A 22265-nucleotide genomic window follows, 5' to 3' on the forward strand; every position below is an offset into this window, starting at 1 on the left:
TTAAGAGGATGTTGTAGGCGTTCAAATCACAGCTGGCGTTTTAGCAAAGCAACCGGAGCGAGAACCCGACTGCTGTTACACAGATACGCCTGGCAGGTCAGAACGCTAATGTCCAATATCAGATGCTTTTAAAGATACGTGAGGACCGAGACTACTTATATCTTGGTTATTTAAAACACATTTGTGTCACAGTGGAGCGAGGGTTATGCCTTATCAGAGAGCTCGACCAAAAGGGTTTTAATCATTTCCTTTTTGTTGTCTAACTGAAGTTATGATAAAACAGTAGGGAACACAATCAACATTGGCATCCACATCGATTCTGCATATCAATAACTCACAAATGTTCAAAGCGGTCATGGGGTTTAAAACGGTCCTAATATATACAATTTAGGTACAGACATGTATACATTTGGTACCACTATATGTAAATTTAAGATAGCAATATGGATACAAAATACCTCTAAACCACTTAGATTTGTGGCAAATAGAAAATGTATTGTATTTGGAGCTATATCTTGTTTTTTATGTGAGAAGGCACTCTTGGAAAGTTTGTGTACCTTCAAATTGTATATTGCAGTAAGTGCTACACGTTACAGGATCAGTTCCCAACCCAACAGCTTGTAGCTACAGTCTTTTGGCAGAAATGGAAAGAAATATCCAGATTTAATCGAAAAGTAAATCAGGTAAAAATGAATCGAACTAAAATGAACTATCAGGTACGGTGCCAAGCTGTTGGTACTTCCTGTACCAAGAGAAGAAGCTAGTGAATGTGGCGAGATAAACCCAGAAGATTGAGCCGTATGCCCCATGGGAAAATCATCCATGCTTAAAAAGAGATTTTCATTACATGCAGTTTGATTCTTTCTCTGGTGACCAGAAGCAAATAATCCAGCATGAAATTTCATTCTATGCCTGGAACAACCATACATTTAAATCATATACAAGGAATATGGACATCTTTTATATTGAAGTCTGAAGTTAGCTCTGGAAATTTGAGATTTCTTGCCCACAAGTAAAAAGTAAAAAGTGTATGCACTGTCTCTGCTTGAAGAGATTTTTTGCATGTATAATAGATATCTTGAAGAGTCTGTTCAGAGATATCTGGCTCTTTATTAGGTGCAATGATTTTAAAAGACGGGAGAAATAAAATGCACCATAATGTTTTTCATACTTTAGTCTGTTAATGCTGTCGTGCCTAATTAATTTTCATTTAGCGATATGTTCATTTAGCATCTGTTGTATTATAAACAAAGACTGTCAAGAATGCATTGAAATAATATGTTATATTGTTACTCACCCTTATGTTGTTTTAGACCTATATGCATTTTGCTAATGAACACAAAAGAAGATATTTTAATTAATAATGGTAAGCACACAGCTGGTGAAAACCATATTTTATCAAAATATCTTCATCATTATTTATGACAATACTTACATGTCAGGGAAAACAAATCATCCTCTTTTAATTATGCGCATATTTGTCATTAAATCTCTCTATAAACAAAATTAGTATAATAAAAGTATTAGTTATTATTAATCCATGAAAAAGTTTATCCGGCTTCTCTCTGCATGGCGCGCATACAATTCAAAGTACATTGACTGAAAGATGCCAATAAATGTCGCAAATCTAGCACGCAATGTAGCACCCAAGAGCCAATGAGGTTTTTATTTCACTGCTGTAAAGCAATGTGCTGTAAAAGTTTTTGAGGTGCAATATTTAAATTCTAATTCATAACAAATTTTATTAAGATTTGACGTATACGGTCACTGGTGAGAACTGGGATCAAGGCCCTGTCCCAAATGGCGCACTTCATGTGGACTTTCGGTCTCGTGGCCATAAATTGCACGTGCTCACTTAGTCCAGTGGTTCCCAAACTTTTTCAGCGTGCGGCCCCCCTTGTGTATGGTGATCCTTCGCGGCCCCCCAAAGAAAATTTGTGACAAAAAACTGTTCTAAAACTCAACATTTTAATAATAATAAAAAAAATATACAAAAAAGTAGTGCTTTTGGTTAGTACTCTTTTTTTAGGTTTAATTTCACAGAATTCATGATAAATTAATGTATTTCATAAAATGGCATAAAACTGGGGCCCCCTGGCACCATCTCGCGGCCCCTAGTTTGAAAACCACTGGCTTAGTCCAGTGGTTCTCAATTCCAGTCCTCAGGACCCCCTTCCCAGAATGTTTTAGATGTATCCTTATATAAAACACCTGATTTCACTCATCAGGCTCCTTAATTAACAAACTAACAAGCTGATAAACTCAATCAGGTGTTTTTATATATGGAGACATCTAAAATGATCTGGGAGGGGGGTGCCGAGGACTGGAATTGAGAACCACTGGCTTAGTCTACGAGTCCATAGGGGGTCCCATCTGTCATTTATACGCCCCGAAGTGTGCTCATCAGCGCCCCCTTTGCACACATGATTCGGTCTTCGGCAAAGGCTTCATTCACCATGCACCCAGAAGTCCTTTCAAAACACCAATCAGACCAATCAGACGACGAGGGAGGAGTTCACACTGATGGGCAACTTCTTTTCCTATTTCCGACGTGACGCTCGAGTTTGTCCCAATATACGACTCCGGTGCGCCCTTGTGGACTCGCAAGGGTCCCTAAGGTTGGCACTACATGATGTGTCATCAATTTGGAACAGGGCTCAAGATCACTGGATAAAGGGATTTGTTCCTCACAATTGTATGAATTTTTAAGATGTGGATTAATTCATAAAATTAACATCTTATGTAAATTCATGCTGTGTTTTGGTGTAATTATTGTTGCATAGGAGAAGACTGCATAGGAGAAAACGTGTTTTCGTGTGTCATGGTAAACAAACAAAATATGCCAAAATGGTAAAATGATTACATAAATGTTATTCAATTAATAATAATTCAATTAATAACATTTATATGCGAGTGAACCTATGCATCACGTGTCTTGTCAAAATAAGTGTCTGCTGCAGATGCGTCTAAAGGGTTTATGATAAAAGAGACGCTCGCGTTTGCCAGATACTCACATAATCTCATGCGTAATCAGAGTTTAGTGTTAATGGAGTGTCTTGCGTGTATTTTGTGAACGTGAGCGTCTTTTTTATCATAAACGGTTTTGACACATCTGCAGCAGGCACTTATTTTTACAAAACACGTGATGCACATGGTTCACATGACGCAAACAATGCATATTTTGAAAACACAAGCAACACACATGAACACATATTTTGAATTTGTGCCCATCGGAAAAGCAGTCATCAGCCGCCACTGCTACACAAATGTCCTAATGCCACATGCAGCCATGCAGCCTGGCTTAACCTAAACCTTGTCTGGGAAACCCAATAAGTTTTTAACAAGTTGCTTTCAGAAGTTTTGGGGTCATTTAAGGAAATTGTTATTTTAGATCACTTTGATCAATAGAGCCCTATGTGTGTGAGAGAGAACTCACCCATTATATTCTCAAGAACATTGCTGAAAACCAATAGTAAACAGCCCAGTCTCTTGTGCCAGCAATCTTTCATTCTGTCATTTCCATCTGTCATTGCGTCTTAATTCAGTTCGTGGTTTCGTTCTGAAGGCCTGCTCACAGAATGCAGTCAGGTCCTGTGGTGCATTCACATGGTTGTTTAGCTTGAGGCGGCATGAGTTGGAAGCAGGGAACAGATATCTTCTGTAGCTTAAAGGCCACTGTTTATCCAGGAACATATATTATGGTAAGAGATGATGAGGGTTTCCCAAAGGCACTCTTTGAAAAACTGTTCTGTGGTGAAAATTTGGACATAACACAGCAAAATAAATTAAAACTGCTCTGTTAAGTCAACATCTGCATCCCCTCATGTATTTATAACAGCGTTTAAATGCTTCGTTTCCTAAAGATGAAGGGAGACGTGGGCACAGATCACCGCTGTGAAGAGAGGTTTGGCAGCCAAGCAGGAAATCAAGGATCTGTATAACATTGTCAAAGAGCACCAGTTATCCGATTCATGATTTTACATTTGCTTTTGTGTGTCAGTGTGTATTAGTACATGTTAATGATATGCAAAAGGAACAAACCCCAAAGTAAATGATGATGCGAGTTATCGGCTCCAATGTAAATCTTTTTTCTTGGACTACAACAAACACACGGATTGTAGGCAACAGTTTACTTCCTGGGATTGTTGATGTAGACAAGACCAACATTATCATAATTCCTCCTGCTTTGGACTCAGCCCATAAGTTAACTCCTGATAGCATTGCATTGTGAGCGAATCTTTCAAACATGGTAAGGAGCATCATATTTCAGACCAATCAACGTACAGATTAGCTGGCCAATCAAGGACACAGCGCTTTTCAAATAGATGAGTTCTACTTTAAAGCAACACTATGTAGTTTTTTTACGTTTAAATAATGTCTCTAAAATTATTTCAGTGATAGAACAACTTTAAACTGGACAAATTGTACTGTTGCTGCAACCTGAGCAGCCTCCTAGCTGCTACAAGCACACTCTGAAAGTGGCGGTGGAGGGTAGGAAACACAGCTCCGCCCCTCCCCCTGCCTGCAGAAGAGTGTCTGATACCAGGCACTGTTGCGATTTTCAACCATATGGGGGAGCTGTAAGTCATTTTTAAATGGAAACTACATAGTGTTGCTTTAAAAGGACTGTTGTTATTGATTCTAAAGTTAAGTTTCCAAAAGCTGTTTGTTTGTGGTGTTGCTGCTAAAACCGTCTATAACTAGCTTTTGACATGATGTCCCTAGCTTCTCCCTTTTCCTATCATATATCAAATCAAAATGCATTTACACTCACCTAAAGTATTAATAGGAACACCTGTTCAATTTCTCATTAAAGCAATTATCTAATCAACCAATCATGGCAGTTGCTTCAATGCATTTAGGGGTGTGGTCCTGGTCAAGACAATCTCCTAAACTCCAAACTGAATGTCAGAATGGGAAAGAAAGGTGATTTAAGCAATTTTGAGCGGGCCGGTCTGAGTATTTCACAATCTGCTTAGTTACTGTGATTTTAACGCACAACCATTTCTAGGGTTTACAAAGAATGGTGTAAAAAGGGAAAACATCCAGTATGCGGCAGTCCTGTGGCCGAAAATGCCTTGTTGATGTTAGAGGTCAGAGGAGAATGGGCCGACTGATTCAAGCTGATAGAAGAGCACCTTTGACTGAAATAACCACTCATTACAACCGAGGTATGCAGCAAAGCATTTGTGAAGCCACAACACGCACAACCTTGAGGCGGGTGGGCTACAACAGCAGAAGACCCCACCGGGTACCACTCATCTCCACTACAAATAGGAAAAAGAGGCTGCAATTTGCACAAGCTCACCAAAATTGGACAGTTGAAGACTGGATAAATGTTGCCTGGTCTGATGAGTCTCCATTTCTGTTGAGACATTCAGATGGTAGAGTCAGAATTTGTCGTAAACAGAATGAGAACATGAATCCATCATGCCTTGTTACCACTGTGCAGGCTGGTGGTGGTGGTGTAATGGTGTGGGGGATGTTTTCTTGGCACACTTTAGGCCCCTTAGTGCCAATTAGGCATCGTTTAAATGCCACTGCCTACCTGAGCATTGTTTCTGACCATGTCCATCCCTTTATGACCGTCATGTACCCATCCTCTGATGGCTACTTCCAGCAGGATAATGCACCATGTCACAAAGCTCGAATCATTTCAAATTGGTTTCTTGAACATGACAATGAGTTGTGGCCCCCACAGTCACCAGATCTCAACCCAATAGAGCATCTTTGGGATGTGGTGGAACGGGAGCTTTGTGTCCTGGATGTGCATCCCACAAATCTCCATCAACTGCAAGATGCTATCCTATCAATATAGGACAACATTTCTAAAGAACGCTTTCAGCACCTTGTTGAATCAATGCCAGATTAAGGCAGTTCTGAATATAAATATGAAAAAAGTGAAAGTGGAATAAAGTGCCTTAAGTATTGCGTTGAATAAAAGTGTCTGTTAAAAGAATTATCAATTATAAAATTTTTGGGGTGGTTTCCCAGACAGGGATTAGACTAAAATTTATTTAAAAACTGTCCAAACTGAATCATTCCATATCATTATATACATCAGTGCCTTTTGTTTTGCCTCAAAATGCACACAAGTAATGTTTTTAGTAAGGCATGTTTGTTAAAACTAGTTATATTTACTAATTAAACTAAGGCCTAATCCTGGTTTAAAATAATCCCTGTCCGGGAAATCAAACCATTAAGTATCAATTCTTTTGGGTAACAACAAATTCAAAACATATAAACATAATAATATTTTAATCATACACAATACACTTCTAATCAATAAATGAATAAAGCTAAATATCTTATCTCCTTTTTCAGTTATTTGTCTCAACAAAACTATAGGGTGGGTTTCAACTGCAAAGTGGGTCTTTCATGCCTACAGCTGACACATTGAGAGTCATAATTTCTCCCATTCATACAGTATTTCTATAAGCGATTTCCTCCCTCAATTTTGCCTCAGATCATGCAAGCATTTCTGCGAAAATGACAAGCACTTTACATTCTTAGTCAAAATACGACAAAATCAGAAAAGAGCTGATTGGAGAAAAACAAACAGATTCCTCGATGCTTTTCGCATATGAAACAACAAAACAGTGCTTTCTTGGAACAGATCTCGAAATCAGAGCTCCAGCACCAGGGTGCCGATGGGAAAGTACAAGAGGTAACATAAAAGGATCATTGACATGATTGTCGAAGAGACAAGCCTGCTGATCTGATTGGTATAATTATAAACACATTGTAAATTTCCCGCGTGTTTGTTGCTTTGCTGACGTGAGAAGAATAGAGATAATACCAGCAACTGGAGGCCATGTAAATCTTCGCTCTTAACCACCATTCCCTTTTGTTGATTTAACAGCCCATTTTCTTGACTCATTCCAGGAAATCAAAACAAATCAAGTGGCAGAAGGGTAATAATAACAGTCACGCTAAAGCCAAAGCGAACATTGGTTTAGAGGCTTGTATGTTGTTTTGACATTTTACTCCCCAAATAGGCTCGAAAATTACACGAGGCGCCTTTGCAATATTGTCTTGCTTAATAACTCAAAACCGTTACTCAGAAGTTATTATATTTTGAAGTCAATTAATCAAAATGGAAGAATCTTGGGGAATATGAAGAATGAAAATGAGAATCAATAAGAGACGCTTATTTCAGCGGACACCAAAATAGCCAAAGATACTTACTTGGAAAAGTGGGTTGTAAATTGATTTCCAAAAGATAACAGTATTTGAAAATAATTGCGTATTAGACGGCATTCATGTTGCAAACTGTTGTGCCACTGCTGAGAAAATTGAAAGATTCGCACTTTAAAAATATAGGGTTATTTTTAACACGCATGCAGCGTTGAGTCGAAAAGGGATGAACCCAACCCTACTCTATATGCGGGGTTGTTTTAACCCAAAATGCTGTCAAATATTTAATTTTTCTGGGTTAATTTAACCCAACGACCGGGTTTGTCCGGATTTTGACCCAACACTGGGTTGAAAGTAACGCAGGATTTTGTGAAGACATATAGAGACACTTAGAAATGGCGATTCTATGTTTTCTTGGAAATACAAACATGTTCCTGTGCTCCACGGTGCCTAACATTATTGTCCGGTCACATCTAAGCCCATCATAGGAGACATGTTCCAGGTAATTCTATTGCTTCTGTCCTCCCTGGCCTTGCGTCACGCTGGCCACAAAATGAAATGATACCTTATCACATTTCTGTGGCAGCAGTAAAATAATCACCAACATGTGCTGTTCCAACTAATGGTTTTTATTACTTTCAAAGTTCATAACAGCTTATTCTGTTATGTGAGAATGTACAATATAGGGCCATTTATTTTTACATTACATTAAGAGATTTTGACCACACGCCTGGTGGTCACATTTCCTTCACCGAAACAACAATAAAAGAGGATGCAAGACTACAGGTACAGGCTGTAAAAATGTTTATATATCAAATTACACAGTTACCCTTCAAGAAGCAAGTTTTATGTGTGTTGTGCGTTTTTAAATACACAGTTTTTGCAAAAATATTTCGGAAATATTCAAAGGCTTTGTGCAACCTCTAGATATTGAAGGAACAATATATATATATATATATATATATATATATATATATATATATATATATATATATATATATATATATATATATATATATATATATATATATATATATATATATATAAAACAATTTCAACTTGTTTTTATAAGTTATGTCAACTTATCACAAGTCAAAACTTAGTACAAACTAAGAAAGGATGTGTTAATTTTTTACATATTGTTTTGTGTTATCCTATTTGTGTCATCTAACACATTATATTTAAGGGTGCAGTGTGTAGATTTTAGCTGCATCTAGTGGTGAGAATGCGAATTGCACCCCTCCCTTTTGAAGCACATAGAGAAGCTAAGATAGCCGACGTCACAGGATAGACATGTCATCATCTGAGACAACGTAGTGACAAACAGGCTCTATAGAGCAGTTTGTCCATTTAGGGCTACTCATAGATGTATACACTCTTAGAACGAATGTGTTAAAAACAACACATTTGTGTTGATTCTGGGAGAACACACTAAATGCGTTGTCCCAGAATTCACCCATTTCTGTGTTATCATTGAAACAACACATTTTGTGTTACTTTTAACTCAACTTGTGTTATATTTTAACACAAAATCAACACAAAATGACACATAATGTGTTAAAAATACACATAATGTGTTAAAATCTTAACGCGCAAAGAAGTGTATAAAATTAACACATCCTTTCTTAGAGTGTACACTAGATGTCGCCTTGTGGCTCTGAGCATGCGTCAAAACCGCCGCCATCTTGGAACAGGGGTCTTGTCATAGGAAGTATCTAGGTTAAGCTGCCATCTCTGCCTGTACTTCGAATTCATGAACGATGCCGGACTTTTGTGCTGCGCATGGATGAAAGGGCTACTAGCACTATGCATTACAGTTAGAAAAAGTAAATTTTCATAAAATCAAAACTTTTATTTTTTCCTGTACTAAATGCTAAATACGTGTCTGACTGTTGAAACGAACCCAAAGAAAACCAAGAAAAACGCGTTCATGATGATTTATGGTGATCTTAATTCTGTTACACCATTGCCTACAATGACGCTGATGCGGGATTCCCCTGTTTCAAGATGGCGGCTCTGTTTGACGCATTCGGTCCAATGAACTGCCGTAGCCAAGGCGACATCTAGTGTACATATCTATGAGGGCTACTGTAGAAACATGGCGGTGCAAAATGGCGGCTTACATGTATGGGGACCCGTCAGTGGCGGCTCCAGAGATTTTCTGATGCAGGTGCTATGGGGATGCTCAACACTTAAGAGAAGGTGCTTTACATTTTGGGGCATTTCATTAAGGAGGTCGCATCGGACCACCCTTTATACACGCGTACACGCCCGCATTAACTAGCCTATACTCGTTCCACGACTAGTATTCAACACAAGGGCAATAGTTACAACATACATAAGCCTGCCAATGTAAACCTCTGAAAATAATATTTCACAGATCTGTCACAGTCTAGCCCTGAATACAACGGAGCAGCAAACGCAGCAACAGACACTCTGCACGCTTCGGCTTAAAATGCTCAGATCACGAAATCACACAGCCAGTTACCAACACTAGTGATAATTCAGCAATATTGTTTCTATTGTTGAGGCATCATAGGGTAACCATACGTGCCATTCTTCCCGGACCCGGACGCGTCCTGTGCAGGATTTCGGGTGCATCTTCTGGAAGTCGTATTTGTCGACCGCATACGTCATAGGGGATTATTATTATTATTACAGAAAAGCAACCGTTACATTTTAAGGTAAGAATGAAACTACGATTGTATCTCTTATGTTTTTAACTGAATGGCGTATGCGGTCAACAAATACGACTTCCGGAAGACGCACCGAAATCCTGGATAGGACGCGTCCGGGAAAAATGACACGTATGTGCAACCTATTGATGTAACAATGCAGAGCCAAGATTTGTTCTTTAAACAACAAATTAATTCAATTTGTAATAGCCAACAGAGGGGAAAATCAAGCACTTATCATAGACGTCTTCACATCAAAACAGCATCATCAATGATGTTGACGCAGTCAAGGGTCCTCGTTCTCTCCGTATTTATAGCCAAAAGTGCCAGATTACTGGTCCTAGTGTGTCCACCGCTGTTCCTCGGGTAGTTTTTGGTGTATCCATTTTGGTGTATTTTACTTGGCTAAATTTCTAAACTCGCTATCAAAAACAAACTGCCGTGCGGTAAGGTCAAAAGTTCACCGGGCGCTGCACCCATTGGCCAAAGAAGATCACATGTTTTGGCGTCATGTTATTTTAGCTAAATATATATTTTTTTATTATTATTTAACTCCCTTTTTTAACAACACGTAAACACTATTCAAACATGACATTAAAATATAAATATAAAAATGACAGACATTTCTTGGGGGTGCTGGGCGGGTGCTATTGATATTATAGCCGGAGCTACAGCACCACCTAGCTCCTCCCTGGCGCCGCCACTGGGACCCGTTATACACCACTGAAAATAGTTATTTATATTAGATTTTATTGCTGTCAAAACATCCTTCTAAAATTTACACACTGCACCTTTAAGAGTGTACACAGCAAAATCCAGAGTTAAATGAACACTGCTGGGTGTATATATTGTCCCAAACTTACAGAGTGTTAAAAAGTAACACTGAAGCAGAACTGTTTCACCACCATTGACAAGTTAACTGGTCAATTAGAGAAAACGCCTTACCTGTCAATGACGAGTTTTTCAGGCAATCCGTATTTCTGCTATTATACACCAGTGTCACTCTTATCCAACTTATATAACCGAGAAGTATTACCTTTAGGGCAAACAGTTCAAACTCTGTGTATGTTTTGATCATCGCTCTGAGTCTGATCTCTAACAAAAGTCCTTCACAAAAACGCAGTTATCTCAGCTTTTTGCTCAAAATTTTGTATTTTTGAAGAAACCTGAGGATGGATCTTTTTTTGGAAAGCAGAGGGTCTGCTCTTTCATTTGATATAATGTGTGTTTATATAGAAAATCATAAAAAATGCTGGCACTGGCTGGCAGCTTTTTTTTAAATCCTGGCGGGGAAAGAGATAAAATCTGCAATCTGTAACTTTATCCTCTCTATCACCATCTCTGTTTGAATCCTAAAACTGCATTTTACATCTTACATTTCATTTAAAGTCACCATTGTGGTGATCCGTGTTTGTTTTAGTTGGACTTGACTCTTAGCTGTATACAATATACAATATAGACCCAGTCTATATTAAAATTGCATTTTACATCTTACTTGCAGTTATTTTTTTTTACTTAGGTTTAGATGTTGGCTGTTTAAAGTCATTTAAAGTTACCATTGTGGTGATCCGTGTTTGTTTTAGGTGGGCTTGACTCTTAGCTGTATACAATCTACAATATAGACCCAGTTGACAAAACTACAACCATCAACCATGAAAAATCTGGTAACAGAATTGACAAAGCTATATTTAATCTTAGCCACTAAATGAATGCTAAAGAAGGCGGTACATGCAGTGAGCTGACTGAGATGCATTCTGACTCCACACTGCTTTGAATTAAGTATTCATGGCAGAGGAGTGAGCATCGGAGCCCTACAAATGAAGAGACAAAGTTTACAAACAAATTTATGCATTTAGCAGATGCATAAATTTAGATATCCAAAGCAACTTGGAGAGGAAAACAAAAAAGAAAATTTAATGGAATTTAAATGGTAGCCTACATTAAGTCTTTTGCATTCTGTTTCAGATGAATTGCTTTAATACTTCTGGAATGCATTTGTTATCAATCCAAAATAGAATTATAAGGGTTGATGGTGCACCTGTTCATGTAAAGTAACATCACGTTTCGATCATTATACAACTATCAGAATAAATGTCTAATAAGATCAAGAGTGGCCGTATCATTACAGATCCCCTGCCATGTTCAACAGCTCACAAAAGACAAATTGTGGGCTGGCATCCTGTGGCATGAACATATTGGAAATAGGAGGGCTAATGACTCCTACTGTGTAACTTTATCTTTGACACTGTTAAAAATACAAAATATAAATATATTTTTATGTTACTTAACAAATTAAGTAATTTCAACTCGTTTTCTAAGTTATGTCAACTTATCACAAGTCAATACTTAAAAAATTAGGTTGAACTGACTAACATTATTAAGTTGTTTAAATGTCATGCTTCAATGCTCAACCAACCCATCCTCACCCCATGTCGTCAATATTTGACGACACTTGACCATTCGTCAATATGTGACGGGGAGGGTATACCTTTCGCGTAATTTTTTGACGAACTGGGGACTTCGGTGCTGTTGCGTCCGTTGCATTCTCTTTCCTATTTTCTTGCCATTTTCGCGTCGGTTTAGGGTTAGATTTACATAATGACATCCCTACCCAAACCTAACTCTAACCCCAACGCCAGGTGACAACTGTTTAATTTTGCGTACACTGTTTAATTTTGCGTAATCTAACCCTAAACCGACGCGAAAATGGTAAGAAAATAGGAAAGAGAATGCAACGGACGTAATAGTATTGAAGTCCCCAGTTCGTCAAAAAATGACGCGAAAGGTATACCCTCCCCGTCACATATTGACGAATGGTCAAGTGTCATCAAATATTGACGACATGGGGTGAGGATGTGTTGGCTCAACAGCATTTGTTTTTTTCAGTTTTGTTCCAATTTTAAGTTTGTGTTAGCCAAAGTGTTAATTTAACAGAAAGATATGTTAATTATATGGTAAACTTCTGTTTATTGGTAAATTGTAAGATCTTTCTTTCACTGCACTGTAAAAAGTGAAAGCTGCTCTACTTAAAAAACTAACTTCAACAGGTAACACCTAAAAAATTGGTTTTATAAACTTTCGCTTTAAGTAAATAAATAAAGGTAAAAAAAACTTACAAAAATTACTTTAACTGGTAACTAAATATTTAAACATTTTCAACCTTAAAATTTACCTTAAAGTGAGAAAATTTAAGTTGAAAAAACTTTTTAGGCTTTACCAATTATTTTTATGTTGATCCAACTATTCTTGTTACATTGTTTGGCAAACAAAATTTTAAAATAAAAAATTACTAAAATTAATTTAAAATGAAAAAATACTAAAATTAATTTAAAATTACTTTTACTGTAAAAATGGTAAAAATGTGTTCAAATGTAAAAAGCATGAATTTTATATTATATTATATTATATTATATTATATTATATTATATTATATTATATTATATTATATTATATTATATTATATTATAAGGATATTTTCTATTTCACATAATAAAGGATACATTTTATGGTAATTGTTATATTAACAACTCATATAATTTCACAAAACTCACAAATCTCATGGTTATTCACACGCATTTTATGAGGCAACTAATATGAATGAATTAATTCGACTAAATTTGTATGTTTTTGTATGATTTTCGTTTGCCCCTACATTGGGTTTAGAAGTGGGGTATTCATTTTTTTTGATAATCATATATTTTAATTCTATTCACCGTGTATGAATTCATTCGAATTAGCCAACTTGTGAAACACATATGAATCAGGTTTAATTTCATGACATATTTATACAGTGATAATAATGCTATCATTTTAATTACAATTGTCACTGTAAAGTTTCTTTTTTTAAAGATCTTTTGCAGAATGTAGTCCATCATATTCATTATCTTACAAATTCGTCACACACACAAACTTTGCACACTGTATCCGATGCGGATTAATTTATCTGTTGCAAAAAAATGCTAAATTATTCCAAATAAATAATTGATAACGTTAATACTTCACTGTGAATGGATGAATATCAACAAGCTCTCATTTAGCTCACAAACAAGGCAGCTTGCTCAGTTTCTGTATGCGCTGGTGTGTGTTTACTACATGGTAAATGCAGAGGTCACATTTCAATGGGCTACCATTTCTGACAATCACGGCACTCTCTATCTGTCTTTATATTTAGTCTCTTTGTATTCTTCACTTGCTTTGTGTGCTGCGAGACAATGATCAACTTGTTAGATGCTATTCTCGATTTTGGCACTCACTTGTACGGTGGCTCTTATGTCAAAACACTTCTCAAAATGCTTACTACAGATGCACAAAACACAGAAAATCGGACCTGATCCATTTTTTTAGTTTTTTGAGGTCAGGTGTAAACGTGACTGACACAATTTGAGGTCATATTTATCTATTAGCATGCAAAAATTTTTGACTCAGTGTGCAAAGATCATAATGCGGGTTATGCATAAGCTTTTACGTATATGAAAACCAAAAATCAGCTTTTCTGTTTTGTTTTAACTCATTTTAAAACTTGTATTTTAACAACTTGAGTCCTTTAAATATTGATAAATGCTATCCAGATTCAGTGATCCAAATCAGCTAAAAAAAAAAAGTAATACTCTGTTTATGGTTGGTTACATTTTAACACCTAATCTGGGCAGCCTCCCAAGTTCCCTTCTTGTCGAATATGGATCTCATTTCCACTTTCTTGTCTGTATGGCAAGACACTCAGGAGCTTATCCATGAAGCGGGGCTTATCCCACTAAATGACATAACGCTTGAGTCAGAAGCCAGTGGAAGTTGAGTTTGGATCCATAAATGCGCAGTATAACGAAACACTATAATCCCTGCCTTAAGACTTCCAGGCCCACATAGCGGTGATGGATCAATCTGATCTGTTACTGTATCTGATGCATCATTATAAGATTTGATAAGTCCACATGCATCTGTTAACACGCATGCTCAGTATTGTGTGTCTGCGCCATTTCAGAGTCACCATACACAGATGATACTTTATAGCTCATGAGGATGTTTTCAGTCATTCTCCAATTCTGTGGTGAGAGAATAAGAAAACAATAAGTACCACAGCCACACAGATTATTATACAAGCAAAAAAAAAAAAAATCAGTCATTGTCAGTCAGGTAAGAGTAAAGGTAACAGAGAATTTAATCTCTCAGGTAATGGAAGAAATTTCTTTTTGCTTTCATTTTTTCATACATTCTTTCATCGATTGGCAATAGCGTTCATAATGGGCAGATTCATCTATTGCTTTGTCTGCTTGTTCACTCCATCCAAAGTGTTCTTTTGTAGCAGGTGTACCATTTTAGATCATGTTCAGAAAGTATATTGATGTGTGCTGTAAATGCATTTGGCCTGAGTTCTGATATGAAGAGATCAAACATACAGTATGTTAAAAGACGAACCTTCAATTTGCGATGGCCCTTGAGAGTTTAGATTGTGTCATTGTGTCTTACAGCGAGCACATTTTATTTCTCTATAATCATTATTCCATGGTCATAGCACAGCTATTATCATTAATCTATCTGTATTATTATAGCTACAGTATATCTATATGTGTAATATAACGTTTTTATTTGTTATGCACTTTATGTAACTGTGTAATTTCTTTAACAAACTAGCAAACAGATACAGCATTCCCTTTAATTCAATAAAGTTCAACAAGTTCAAGTGAAAACTCACTTCATGGATTATTAGCTCCTGGTACTACATCTCATACACTGTGCTTGCATTACAATTTATTACAGGACTACTGGCATTTTTATGTGCTTTTATGAAGCTTTATGTGAATGTAAATTTGGTAAAGATGATCTGGGGGCATCCATAAAGTTCTGCCAGGTCATTTTAATAGTTTTAGCATTCTTCTCAAGTCTCTACTCCGTGGCCATATTTGCAAAACCGCAGCTATTTCAGTCACACAAAAGTCTTATCTGCTTGAATTGGGGGAAAATGTCTCAGGTTACACATGTAACCATAGTTCTCAACAGGGGGGAACAAAATGGTTTCATGACATTTTATAAAATACATTTATTTATCATAAATTCTTTGCAATTAAACTTTGGAAAAATAAGGCTAACCAACAGCACTACATTGTAGCTAATATGTTTTGTTTCATTCAAATTCTAATATTGAAATTGTTTCATGTCATGAATTTTCTTTTGGGGGGGTGTAGGGATGCACCTTGAACAAATAGTATGAGGGCCACTGCTATAATCTGTTATTTCAGAGTAGTGCTGCAACGATGCGTCAATGACATCGATTACATTGATTACGAAAATACGTTGACAGGCGTAAAATGCGCAAATGTCGCGCTGTTTACATTCATCTCGCGTAATGGCGGCTTCTGCTCCTGGCAGTGTTTTCCATACATTGATTTGTTTGTGTGCGCCACAAAATCAACAATGGCCGCAACATTTACATTTTTATTTTTAAAACGGCGTCATTTATTGTTGTGAGCTCTCGGTGGTGCCTCTCTTGTGTTTCTTTGATAAAATTTTGATCCAGGATCACATCTTACTTTGTAAAATCTCTGCGACTCTATAATAACGGGGGGCTTGGCCAGGGGGCTTAGCTAGAGGACCTCACATAATCTTTGACATAATTCAAACACTGGTTTAAACAACACAAAATGATTTGTTCCAAGAATAGCACAGAGGTGTGTCTAGTCAGTGTGTAAAATATTGCTTTAAAAAGATTAAAGCTCACGGTTGAAGATCAGTGGTCAATAATTAGTGTGTATGTTCTTTTACAAATAAGGAAGGTCAGCAGGGAACATCCCGAGTGAGACAGATACACAAGTCTTATCAGTGCTGGATGGGGATTAGTCTCATCTGAGTTACACAAGAATGAGCACAAATCCAGCACACACATGACTGATGCTGAACTGTTCTTCTTTAAAGTTTTCTTTTGAGTTTAGAAGCTGCTTCTCTTCATCTACTGCCAAACACATCCACTATGGAGGGAATTTCAGTTTATGTTGTTTAGTTGCCTTGTTTTAATCACGAGTGATCGCAAAGCCAAGTTTAAATATGTAAATATACTTTTTGTTGAACACATTTATTTTCTTGAATTACAGTTTTACAGTTATAATATGTACTTGAGTCAAAAATCACAAAACTAAAAAATCATTGGCAGCACGAAGCTTTTCTAAACAAACACGTTAAAGGGACAGTTCACCCCAAAATTAAAATTGATTAAATAACTGTTGAACCCCAAAAAGACATTATGATAAATGATAATAAGCATACAGACTGATTGACTTCAGTCTGACTTCCACAGTATTTCTTATGGAAGTCAATAAGAAATACAGTGTAGTACCATCATTTATCAAACTTATTTTGTATTTAACAAAATAAAGAAACTCATACAGGTTTGTAACGACATGAGGGTGAGTAAATGATGACAGAATTTTCATTTTTGGGTGAACTATCCCTTTAACTAATAAAATACAGGCAATAAATGATACATAAATGAATAAACGATCTTATCATCATCATTTACCCTTTGCCTAAAATATAAATGTTTGTAAACATTTACAGTCATTTGAAAGTACAAATAAAATAGTAAGTTCAGGTGGTTTGTAAACAAGAACATTTTGGATGTCTTTTAACTTGCTAAAACATTCATTTAAAAGCTCATTTTTGTTACAAGCTATCATCAATGCAGTGCAGCCTACCAAAATCTGATATTTACTAATTGACAAATTATGCATTTTCTATTTAAATATAATATAGTACTTGCACTGTAAAAATTACACTGCACTTAATTTTTGAAGTTTAATCTATTTGAAATTATTATACTATATAATCATACAATTCATCTTTCTTCACTCATTAGGAGATGCTATAAATTATAAAATAAAGTTGAAACAACTTAAGCTAATTCAACTTTATTACTATAATTTATAGAAACTCCTCACTTGAATTGAATTGTAAATTCAAGTTGATTAAACTTAAAAATGTAAGAATTTTTTTACATTGTGGGTATATGTGTAATAACTGCCTCTCCCTGCACAAATGTTTTCAATAAGTTCAAAGCGGTGACCTTAGGGGGATAGTTCACTTTAAAATATGTCACCATTTACTCATCATCATGTTGCTATAAACCTGTATGATTTTTTTTCTGATGAACACACAAGAAGATATTTTGAGAAATGATGGTAAACACACAGCAGTAAGTGACCATTGACTTCCATAGTAGGAAAAACATATTTTGGAAGTATTGTGATAAACGACTAAGAAAATATTTTTGATAAATATTGATAATCACACAGTTGACGGTACCCATTCAATTCCATCATATTTTTTTATTCCTACTATGGAAGTCAATGGTCACCATCCGCTGTGGGTCCACCATCATTTCTCAAAATATCTTCTCTCGTGTTCATCAGAAAAAAGAAATTCATACATGTTTAAAACAACATGAGGATGAGTAAATTATGACAGAATTTTCATTTTAAAGTGAACTATCCCTTTAACATATACACAAATCAAGGCTTGTGTAAATCCACATTATCCGCATTATCTAATCTGACCTCGAACAAATCACTGAGGTACATCACAATTATGCATGTTTACACAAAATAACAACATAGGCCTCTCTGTACACACAAGTATTAACAAAAGAGCTGCATTGACCAATACATATGGGAGAGGTGTTAATATTCAGCACATTCAGACATAATGCAAACAGACTTTTGCACAAACAGAATGTGTGCAGAATTAAAGATAGACTATAATTGCTGTTCGCATTACGTTAAGGAAACAATGTGCCTTTTAATAAATAACAAAAATAAAACATCAGTAACATATTTGTAAGGCAAAAAGTGCATGCTTCAATGTTTTAACACCAACACTTTTACAAAGGTTTACTAAGACATGAGATCGTTCATATTGTACATTGAATATTAATGTTTAGTGATACAGTACCTTCAACATCTCATCTTTTTCTGTTGTTTGTCCAATAAAATAAAATTAAAAACAAACATCTATACACTTGCCAACTACATTCAGGTTTAATACTTTCAAATTGTCTCAGCACATTCACTATACGGTAAGTTTGTCCTTTACACAAAAACATCAGTTATACATGCTTGTAAAAACCAGTGGCGGCCGGTGACTTCTTTTTTTCGAGGGCGCTCGATGCGAAGTTCGTCACAACATGTATGTAGCACGTAATTTCAAAACACGCGTTCCGCACATCGAGAAATCATACGTGCATCACGTGTCTTATAAAAACAAGTGCCTGCTGCAGTTTATGATAAAAGAGACGCTCGCGTTTGCCAGATACTCGCATAATCTCATGCGTAATCAGAGTTTACTGTTAAGGTAGTGTCTTGCGTGTATTTTGTGAAATTGAGCGTCTCTTTTACCATAAACGATTTTGACGCGTGTGCAGCAGGCACTTATTTTGACAAAACACATGATGCACATGGTTCACATGACGCAACAAACACATATTTTGAAAACACAAGCAACAGGCATGACACTCCAAACACTTATTTTGAATTTGCGCCCTTCGTATGAGCAGTCACGAGCCGCCACTGGTAAAAACATAGTTACACATGAACTATCAAAGGAACAACACAAACATGGTAAGTCCTGTCAAGCAAATGCCGATTGTATGGGTGTATTTGTGTGTATGTCTGTGCGCGTGTGTGTGTGTGTGTGTGTGTGTGTGTAAATGTACATGAACATTGAATTCATTTTCTGTGCTCGTTTTCCTCACCTGGAAAAATCGATTAAACTTTCAATTCGTGGTGTAGTGATGGTGGGCACAGCCAAGTCTCCAGACATTTTTCCAACAGTTCAAGGTTGTGGACAATCAGCCTTGAGCTGTTGAATTACTGCACGATTGCATGTAAAAGAAGTAAAATTAAGGAAATAGAGGGGAAAAAAATCTAAAAATAGAGTGAATAGGCAGCATATTTACAACTCTGTGTATTAACCTGTTTACTATGGTAATTTAACAAATGTGCATTTTTGTAGTGTGTGTGTACTGTATATTGTGGCTTGTGCATAGGGATGCAAACATGTCACTTTTGAGGCTGTCAATCAATGTGGCTCCTAAACTCTACAAGCCCATAGAGACGACATCATATTGCGTATATCTGCGTGTTTATTTTGAAAGAACCCAGCTTAATTTTGAAGTTGGCACCGCTGTCCTGAATTTGTGACAGGCTTAACCATTTTGAAGTTTCGAGAAAGCAGCTTTGGTCTGAACAGCATTACTGTCAACAGCATATGAATATAAACGCGTTACTAGGGATTTCAGCAGACACAGATTTCGAACTCCTGGGCAGAATTCCTGGCGAGATCAGTGGCTTGGAGAACCAGTGATTCCCCTGCTGATTATAAAACCATTCGAAAATTATCTAAGAGCAAGATAAAACAGAAGTATGAATGGGACACGCATCATTATGAGGTCGTCTAAGGGTTTTTATCCAGGTGTGAAAATGCCTTTCCTCCATTTGAGACGGTCAGACTTTTTTATCTTTCACCTTGTTAGTGCTGTCTTGTTAAAAAAAATGCAATATGTAAAGTGAATATGTGAATAGAATACAATCAATAGTTCATGATATTGGCGCATGTTGTCACTAATGTGTAATATCTGTTGACAGGTTTTTAAGGTACTTATTTAAATATTATATATACAGTATTTATATATTATATTACATATTTTCTTCTAAACCCACATTTTAAAACGATACTAAACTAATTAGAACAAGGAAATAACATACATGGTATAGAAATGATGTTGTCGCGGTCGATCAGGTCATTTGAAATAAAGATGCCGATTAACTATTTTAAACAATTACTACTTGAAAATGCAGGCCAGGAAGCGGGTTGGGTACAATACTGTATTTTTTGCAGTCCGAGTTGCGGGCGGGTTAGTTGAAAACGTCGGTCGGGTGCGGGATGTTTATACATTGACCCACGCATCACTGACGTCTAATGAGACTGCTTTGGTTTAATGGGGATTTAAAGAGAAAGAGTGGGTAGATTTTTTTTTTGTGGGTGGTTGTGTTCCCACACTGCCCTCACACATTTGTGTCCAATCAATGTAAAAGTGGCCCTATAAGTCAATCATTTAAAAACACTTACTGTAGTTTTGCATTACGAACAGTAAAGGATACGTCTTTAGATCAAACGATTTTTAAGATCATGAGAAACATTTTAGTTCATGTACGTTTTTTTTTCTGAGGGTGTAGTATAAAACCATTATTAGTCAAATGGCCAAATGGTCTTTAATTTTAAAATATTTTAGATCAGTCAAGATTTTGCATATTTGATTCTCATCAATAAAACATGTTTTAAATTTCTCTCCATGATTCAGCCACATACTGTAGTAGCTGCCGGTGTGCTGGAGATGCACACCTACTAATGTGTCTGCTCATGATGTGAGGTCACCCTGAACTGTTTAAACATCATGAGATAAATTAACCAGAACAGAACGTTCGACCTTTGGGAGAAACAAAACCTTTGGCTCACTCACGTATGATGTAAGAAAACAAGGTGCATGATTGGCATCAAAGGGAAACCTTGCTTTCTGGAATAGACAAAGTGCTCCCTTGATGCAGGGCTACATGTTGGTCTTTGAGATGATGAGGGCTGGTGGTGGATCTCAAAGTCATTTTTTTCTTTACAGGCAACAAATTCACCAAAGCACACCAGACATCTTAATGAAATCCATGCTTCATTTTCTAGTAATATGATGACAATGGAAAATGAGAAAATTCATGCTTTTCTTCTTATTCACCAGACTTGATACTGTGGTTGATACTTCAGTATGAATCTCACATCAAAGTCCATCTCAGCAGAACTCCTCCTTCTGGGCAGACTTGGAAGAGCCGTTGTGCTGATGGTTGTGAAGGCTCTTCCGGGCCGGGTGGGCGGAGGGGTCCGAGGGGTCACACACGGCAACGACGCTCGTCTCCATTCGTGACATCGTGTACATGCTGCTCTGGCGGGCCACTTTGATTCGCATGGCCCTGAGCTCGAGCTCATCATAATCAGACACCTTCACGAACGGACACCAGCGAAACACCCGCTTAAAGCCGGCCCTGAACCTGAGACCAGAGGAAAGCACAAGCATGGTTGGACTGACAAACTGAAATAATATGACCAAACAAGGTGAGAAATACACATACTAATCTTATAAAGATAAAGATATACATTTAAAATACTATCGTACAAACAATCATTTACTGCATTGTAGCTGGCTTTGCATTGAAGCTGTAATTTATAAAAAAAAAAATAAAACGTGTAAAAAGTAGTTGATATTCTTTACGTTGCCTCTCAAACATTTTTAGCCCAGCAACCCCGCTGTTCTGACCATTAACCTATTGTTAGCATAATTTAAAAATAATAAATCTCAAAGTGGTTTACCAGATGGCTGCTCTTTACACACACACAATCTCTTTGCAAATACCACCATTCATTAAACAA

At 36.7% G+C, this 22265-nt stretch overlaps 1 protein-coding gene and 1 long non-coding RNA gene across 2 annotated transcripts in view; one reads left to right on the top strand and one right to left on the bottom strand.

The window, feature by feature from the left end:
- LOC129444278 (uncharacterized) overlaps positions 1-22265 on the top strand; it is a 321920-nt gene that overhangs the window by 20853 nt on the left and 278802 nt on the right. The gene's annotated exons all lie outside the window — the stretch shown is intronic.
- Positions 17951-22265, bottom strand: part of tacr3a (tachykinin receptor 3a) — a 49743-nt gene continuing 45428 nt past the window's right edge. The window contains exon 5 of the mRNA XM_055204815.2: positions 17951-21886. Within this exon, the coding sequence (XP_055060790.2) occupies positions 21631-21886 (256 nt within the window). The 3' untranslated portion in view covers positions 17951-21630. The remainder of the gene's footprint in view (positions 21887-22265) is intronic.

This window comes from Misgurnus anguillicaudatus, chromosome 3, assembly GCF_027580225.2.
Source record: "Misgurnus anguillicaudatus chromosome 3, ASM2758022v2, whole genome shotgun sequence".
NCBI lineage: Eukaryota > Metazoa > Chordata > Actinopteri > Cypriniformes > Cobitidae > Misgurnus > Misgurnus anguillicaudatus.